The sequence below is a fragment of the Pundamilia nyererei genome, unplaced genomic scaffold (assembly GCF_000239375.1).
Source record: "Pundamilia nyererei isolate P.nyererei 1_Seehausen unplaced genomic scaffold, PunNye1.0 scaffold00016, whole genome shotgun sequence".
In the NCBI taxonomy this organism is placed as follows: Eukaryota; Metazoa; Chordata; class Actinopteri; order Cichliformes; family Cichlidae; genus Pundamilia; species Pundamilia nyererei.
Genome location: NW_005187417.1, coordinates 4,505,681 through 4,513,865, shown reverse-complemented (window position 1 = coordinate 4,513,865; position 8,185 = coordinate 4,505,681). Strand labels below are relative to the sequence as shown.

Below are 8,185 nucleotides of genomic sequence, written 5' to 3'. Positions count from 1 at the left end.
TTGCTTCATTCAGGTAATCTTTAATGACGAAAATGTCCATTATCTTCTCCAATGTAGTGGGGAAAAAAAGAGATTAAAGCAAATGTAGCATTACAATAAACACTTTCATACCACGAGTCTTTCAGCTCCTTCCATTTCTATTCACATTAGGCCCTGCCATCAATAATGGAGGTCTTTTGTTTTCACACTTTAAATCATGATCCAGGTCCAACATGACTCCTGTGCGTTCACAATCTTTGTCCAACACCAAGAGAGGAGAAAAAAAACAAAAACATTTCAAAAACAAAACTACACAGGAGAGAAGGATTACCACTTTCAAATGCTGCACATACAAACATAGGCAGAAAGAAAAAGATTAGTATCTCTGTGGCTGAAACGAGAACATCCACACCCCGCAAGTGGTTCTTAGCCAGTCTTTGAGTCAGCTTGTATGCATGATGAGGAGTCAAATTTTACTGTCCCCGTATCCTTTAAGATTTTGTATGTTATTCTTTTGTACCGTAAAATTTCACAATGAAATTCATTTTTGAAAAGGGAACAAGTCCTTGTTAACATTTTGCATTTATGCTTGACTTTGTGTCATAAACGGGAAGAAACGGTCAAGCTAAAGCAAACGTGTTGTGTGGCGACTTACAGGAACTCATTGTGGTGCTATATGCTGATACGCGAACATCAACAGAGTAGACTCGGAGCAAGTGGATAAGGGGAAGAAAACTTAAAAGCACTCAGCTTACTCCTCGATGACTAAAAATAATTACAAAATAAAATAAAACATTTACTGCAGGTGGAGTGCATATCGACTCCAAATCAACTCTGCAGAAACGCTAACTGACTTCAAGTCATCTGGACCCAGGTTGGCTCAGACAAACTGATCAGCTTCAGAGATAAAGTTTTCCATGCATGCTACAGCCGTCCTAACATTAGAGCCTGTGTTTACACAAACTTTCCTCCAGTCAGTCAGAAGCTGCTGCAGCATCACGAAAGAGAGATAGACTGAGAACCACTGGGTACCTTCTACCTATCCAAATTGATCCCTTCATCTGCAGCGTCAAGTTAATTCTCCTCGTTTTTTGTTTTGGCAAACCTGTTGGAGTGTCAGGAAGCACAGCTGGCTGTATCATTTTCCTTAATGGCTCTAAAATCTTTGGAAGTAAATTTCCATGTATAAAAGTAACTTGTTTCATGAGATACCCTCTAAACACTCAAAAATGTTCTCAAAGAAAATATCTAACTTCTTTTTTAATCTCAAATCAAAATCTCACTTTTAGGCCTTTTGGTATCGAACCTTTGAACAATACAACGCGTGCACTAATTTGAAACTATAATCGCGTAAAGTCCAGCCCAGTCTAGAGTAAAAAAAAAAACAAAACAAAACAAAAAAAAAAAAACACACATGCAGGAAATGATCAGTTATGCTCCACAGAAACCAGGAGGCTCACTGAAAGGACAACTTGGACGCTCACAGTTTGGACAGACAGATGAACCTTTCCTGAAACATACACCACTGTTACCCAACCATATTGGTGTATGTAAAATACTGTTCGTGTACACACCGAATGGGACGCGCTGCCTGCCTTTCCATCTACAACCTGTATTCCAGTTCCTGTCACCAAGCAAAATATGCAATCGTATGCACATAACTGCATATTGTCACATAAATCTAACGGCAGACAGAGCCAGACTCCTCCAGTGAATTTCATGAGAGCTTGCGGTATGGGTTGGCCACTGTGGAAACGCCTTTCATTATTTAAAACTTCTCAGTAAACCACCATCATTACAAAATAAATTATTTAAAAAAAATAATAATAATAATAATCTAAATAAAATGGCTACTCTGAAAAAGGCATGGTCACATTTTTAGTCTGCGTAGCCAAGTCTTAATTTCCTTCCAAGGTCGAGTACTGGGCTACACCTGCAGGTGGCACAATCTCTGGTCAGTTCTATAACAGTCCTCCCTCCTTCTCAGTTAGTCAAAAGGGCACTAAAACAGCATGTGTAGAAGAAGAGTTTGGTTTGATGCTGCAACCCTCCCTGGAAACCCATGCATTATAAACATTCCAACTGATGAGGAAAAGGAAATATGACCTTCATTTCTGAAAAGTTTATGCAAATTAGTGAAAGATATTGGGGAGGTCAAGAGTAGGGGGAGTATCAACAGACAGTAAGAACAGTAGATCAAGAAAAAAACTAAAACAAAACAAGAGGCAGGAAGGAGGGGAGGCTGAGGAGGAAGAGGATGCACTTTGCCTGAGAACATGTCATATCTCAGGGTTTAGGAGGGGTAATAGGGGCAAGCAGGACAGGAAGGAGAGACAAGCATTCTTCTCACGACAGAAAAACTTCCTCTGACGCTTGCCCACTTCTGAGGCACTTTTCTTCATGTTCATTCTCATAAAGAGCTGGTGGGTGGCATGGTCAGCCTCTTGCCAATGTAGACCCTGAAAAGAAGGTAAATGACGTTAAACACGACTGGGTGTGGTGGTTTAATCAATGAGCTAGGCAAGGTGCCTAAAGCCTGATCTGAGGTAGGGGTACCTCAATTACTCTGTCACCTTTCAATGAATCCATTGAAAGTAAGTGGACATTAAACCAGTGGTTCCAAACTTGGGAGAGCCAGTTTATATGAAACAAGAAGCTGCACACGAGACTGAAAACTACTGGTGTTACATAAGTCAAACTGAATTGAACTCTATGGGGAAGGTAGATGACAGTGCTAGAACTATAGCTTTCAAGGGTCCCATTATAATAACGTTACTTAGTTACTGCTTTAAACAACTTCCCAAAGCAACTCCTGGAGACTGCCAAGTCACAATGACTGCTTAATCTGCAGATTTAATGCTAAATACTGTTTTGCATCGGATACATTTCGCTCTAAAACCAACCCTTTAGTTTGAATGCAAATGCCCAGCAGACATATCCCCCCCCCAATATGATTGGTTCGTTAATATCTCCCACTGAATACCACATCATGTTCAGCAGATGATGTCTGAAGTATTAATGCTGTGTAATGATTGTGTCTGACTGGGGAGCCAAGATTATTGTACCATGTGTTATCACATGGGACCCCTGGGAGTGTCACTATGAAGCAGCAGGTGTGCAGCCTTTTAGTCTGCAGCTGTTCTGCCAACATACAAAAGAGTGGTTGCAGCTGATGTTCGTCTGTGGTTATACAGCTCCCCCTGCTGGGGTTATGTACAACAACATGTTTTTTAAAAAAAAGATTTTATCCTTTTTTGACATACATTTAAAAAAATAAATCAATAAATCAGTTGAGCAAATTTCACTAACTACTGTCAGTCTTGCTTTAGACATAACACACGCTGCACAGGTGATCTGTGGTGTTTGATTCTTACCCCAGCCCCAGAGCGAGGATGTGTGATAGCAGCAGCGAGGGGATGAAGACTTTGAGGAACTCGGCAGAGAAAATGCCTCCTTTCTTCATGGCCCCAGTCTTCCTCATACTGAGCGTTACTGAGCGTCGGGGGTGCCGGAAATGAAATTCCCTGTTTAAAAACACACGCATTATAGATGCAGAACAGTTGCTTCATAACCTAATGCCTCTCAATAAAAGGTAAATATAGCTGTAAACATAACTTTCAGTCACATATGAAGCAAGCAAGCTCTTTCTGGGTAAGAGTTTGCACCTTTTCTTTGTTTTATACCTGCACACCTTAAAACACCTCGCGTGTTGGAGAAAAGTAGCAATTTGAAAAACACTGTGATGTGAAGAAAACTAAGTGATTAATCAACTAGTTTTAATCCCACAGCATTTTCGAAGCTGGTACCAATTAAAAGAGATGTGTCATGTATGCATGAGATCTTAGGTTGTATCACAGATGTCGTGCACATTTATCTGAGATACATTACAGAAACCTTTAGGTTTTCAAAGGTTTAAGTAATATATAGTTTTTATTCCAGCATCAGAGCTGACACCTTATAGCAGCTGGCTTTGTATTTGTTCTTTAGAGTGACTTTATTACCATAATGATCATTTCCTTTCTCTGCACAAACAAGCAGCTGAGCATGATCACTTGCACGCAGAAGGCTGATGTTTACAGAGTTCAGACTTACTTGGGGGGAATGTTTTCCGGTCGACTAGACCAGTCTGCAACCCAATCTGCGTCCTTCATCAAGATGTCCATGTCCTTCTCCTTGTCCAAGACATCCTCTTCAGACTAAAGGCATAAAAACATGTAGTTTAGCAATAAAAGCCTGCAGCCTTTAGGACCCTCACAACCTGTCTGTCAGGACAAACGAGACTTGTTTGGAATATTTGAGCATGTGCATGCCATGTTTTCAGATGTCTGACACCAGGAAAACACATAAGTAAAACTATAATGCTGATGACAGGCTGTGCAGACGATACAGAAATACACACTGGGTGTGGCAGCCATCTCCATGGAAACTAAAGGCAGGCAACGGCTGTCATCCCCCTCCAGGGCCAGTGGTTGAAGCTGCCATGGCAACAGACTGATGAAGCATATGATAGGCATACATATGCTTACGTCTTACCTGGCTGTCTCTTCTTTCTGCGTCAAAGATGATCTGACCCTCATCCTGGGGAGAGTGAGGTCGTGGGGGGCTGTGGTTTTAAAAAAAAAAAAATAATAATAATAATTTGACAATTCCCTCATGTAACTTTAAAGTGAACAAGTGATGTACATGTTTTTGCGTCACCAGTTATCAAAGCAGTACAAAAGCGCATATATGCTGTGGTAATGTGTTCTACATACAGAAAAAATATTACTTTAATATCAGCATTTATTGTACCAGTACCAGCTGGCGGATCCTTATCAAATTGATCTGACACACAGCAATACACAGTCTTTATGCATTAGTTTACATTGCAACACTAGGCTGGACTGGATCGTATGACCCAAGACAACAAAATCCAAAAATGAAGGCTCCCTATATTATTTTAACCTCGGGGTAGAAAAAAGCCCCAGGTCTGGGTGTATTGCAATATTAAAGTGTACTTCACACAATCTATAAACAAATACCACTAAAGCCTATTCCACAGCACATCCGCCTTGCCGTACCACAAGCACTATAAATGCATCGTCATCATGGATCTGTGAAATATTAAACAAATGAATCACTTAATATGAATAACAGGATTAAAATGCCAACTTGTAGCTTGTATTTATTTGCTATGAGTTAGAAGTCCTTTAAAGTGCTGCTCTTCCTTCACTCTGATGAAATGTGTGCAAAGCATCTCAGAAAGATAAGTAAAGAAAACACTTGCCTAATTGCCTCTGAGCAAAATGACACCAGCCTTGCTCTGAGAGTGTTATGACAAAATATATGTCAAGTGCTTGTGTCCCTGATCATTTCTGAGCGGTTTGCTGATACACTGCTCTCAGCTCAAATATCTGAAATCGTGCTCAGGTGACTTGCTGACAGCGGACTGATAAGGTCCCTTTTATCACAGTTTTGAGCATTACACACAAGCACACGATGTGGCTGTGGGGCAAAGGGTCAGTTTGTTGCTTACATGCCAGATAAATTGTGAAGTCTGCTAAGGAAAGAAGAAGCAAGTCGACTGAGACCCTTTCAACTCTGAATTGAATCTGATTTATTGTGACAGAGAAGCTGCTCCCAACGAGCTTTTAGAAGCAAACTGCCCAGTATTTAACACCTTGTAAGAGTTTTTATGTTGCACAAAGTCTTAATGGAGCCTAAAAGCAATTTTCTCAAGGGTTGTAGGGTTTTCACACCAAAATGCACAGATAAAAGCTGGTTTTGTAAATAAATATATGCCAGGAAAAACAATAGAAGAAAAAAAAAAGTGCAGCATAGTTTCTGGTTTAACACCATCATGCTAGTCAGGTGACAGGTGTGTTTACACTGTGCCCTGAAGATATCACATCTGATTGGCTGTTAGCACAGTGAGCTAACACTTCATCGAGTACTATTCCCTGTCATAGCATGTCACTGGTAAGAATCAGGTGAAAATAAGGTCATCATAGCCAAAACCCAGTATTACTTCAGAGGCATTTGACTTGCTAATACATGCTGCCTGTTAGGTTAGTGTAAAAAGGGCTTCAATTGTGCAATTTAAGATAACTGTTTCCAGTTTTTAACTTCTAAGAATAATACGTAATAAGAACATAAATATGCATAAATTTATTTTAGCAATTCATATGGCTTTAGCAAAAAATAATTTTATTTTATTTTTTTAAATCTGCATTTCTGAAGCATGTAGCTTTACACTGAGAGAAAAATCACAGGAAAAAGCTGGAGAGGAATCAACTTCCTCATGTGACTAAATCTTCTATAAATACAGGCCTTTATGAACCAATGACTTTCTTGACTCTTGATCGTGATTAAACTCCCGTGTCCTAATCTGTGTTTAATGTCAAACAGATCTGGGAATACAGGAAGCTTTGCAACTAAGCTGGTTTTATTCTGAAAGTTTTAATATTTGCACTAAAAATGAAACTTTGTTGTTAAGAATAAACTGAATAGGTTAGAGATATACGGAGGAGCTTGAGCGATGTTTGTTCATATAAGTACCTGTCACAGGACGAGTTGCTGCGGCTTGATTCATGCTGGGCATCCAAAAGGATCTTTTCCATGTCTCCGTTGTGGATTGAAGAAGAGGATGGGACATGCTCCAAGCCTCCCACTATGGCCTCCTCTTCCTCCACCTGAGGGAGCGGCAGCAGGCCCGAAACAGAGTCAACTGTTGACAATGACTGGGCTTGGTGATTTCTGTTCATCTCCAACTCCACCCAGGACCCTGAGGGAGAAAACACAGAAATATTATTCAGTATTTGTTTCTTTCTGATGTGAGTTAAAGCTTCATTTTAAAACATCTTCAGTCAAACAGAGAAGAGTTTTGCTGCTAGGCTAACTGTAATCTCTCATAAAATGTGTTCTTGCAACAAGCAGATAGACAACTAGCGGCTTCTGAATTTACAAGAACTTTGAGTTTAAATGGCCAAAGTTATAGTTCAAGAAACACCATTTACTTTCCATTTGTTGGTCTTTTACTTATTTGCAAAAAAATAACTAAAATATTCTTGGATCTTTTCTTTCTATTAGAATTACAAACAAAAAGATTGTTTATATTGTGATAAGAGAACCATTGTTATCTTAAATCTTCTTGTATAAACATGAGCCAGCTTCTATTTTTAGAAATCCAGTTGACTCTATGGACATGTGTTAAGCTAAAGATTAGATTACATTTTGCATTGCTTTTCAAAAAGGGAGACGCGTGCACATGCTTCCCTGTGCATGGACTTGAAAACAAGTATTCAGGTTATCAAACAGTTAACCAAATTGTTTTTTAAAAAGTTAACATCCACCACTTTTTATAAAATAATTACAGACTTTAAAACAAACAAACGAACCAGACACAATGACAGGACATGTTTAAAATGTAAATTTCCAACAATGTGCCTTTTTAGCTTGTGAATGAAATAAAACCCAACCCTAAACCTTGATGGGTTGCAGTTAACAGGCCAGATCCTAGAGCTGTGCGGGATAGGTCATTAACTATCCTGATTAAAGTTAAGCATTCTTAGGCTTTGAAACTCACTGCCGTGCCCAGTAATGAGTTTCGAGTTGTTGCTGGTTCTAAGTAAACTTGTTTATACCCGTTACTGGCTTGCACAGAGCTAAAGAGGAACCTCAAGCAGGCTCTCCATGAGGAAACAGCTCAGCAGGTCTGACCACACAATAGAGCAGGAGAGAGAAAAAAGAACAGACCACTGTCAAATTTTTTTTGCTCGTAGAGAGATAAACAACAATGGATAGTTGAAGTTTTGTTCAAATGGGATGGGGGTAGTTCACCTGCTCTAAGTTACAGTTGCAGGAAAAACCTGGAAGTCTGGTGTGGGCTTGAATTGCATTCAAGCCATAAAAGTATATATCATATATGGGTATACCTAATGCCCCAGAACATTTTTTATCCATTAAAAATGTATGTTTTGTTCTAAACCGTAAACACTATTTGTTACCAACTCACTGTGTGTTGATAGAAGCATACAGCTATCAACTCTCTCCTAATTAGCCTCATATAGAAAAATGAGTTGTTAAAAGGAAATCTCATATTAAATACAGTTCTAATAATAATAATAATAATACATTTTTATTTATGAGTGCCTTTCAAGTCACCCAAGGACACTTTACAATAGGATAAAACACTTAGTAAAACAATGGCAGAATAAGAACAATAAAA

At 39.2% G+C, this 8,185-nt stretch overlaps 1 protein-coding gene across 1 annotated transcript in view; it reads right to left on the bottom strand.

The window, feature by feature from the left end:
• bnip3lb (BCL2 interacting protein 3 like b) overlaps positions 1–8,185 on the bottom strand; it is a 13,133-nt gene continuing 4,948 nt past the window's right edge. Inside the window, exons 2-6 of the mRNA XM_005725612.1 lie at positions 6,517–6,742; positions 4,513–4,582; positions 4,072–4,175; positions 3,354–3,503; positions 1–2,438 (exon numbers count right to left, since the gene is read on the bottom strand). Of these exons, the coding sequence (XP_005725669.1) occupies positions 2,390–2,438; positions 3,354–3,503; positions 4,072–4,175; positions 4,513–4,582; positions 6,517–6,742 (599 nt within the window). The 3' untranslated portion in view covers positions 1–2,389. The remainder of the gene's footprint in view (positions 2,439–3,353; positions 3,504–4,071; positions 4,176–4,512; positions 4,583–6,516; positions 6,743–8,185) is intronic.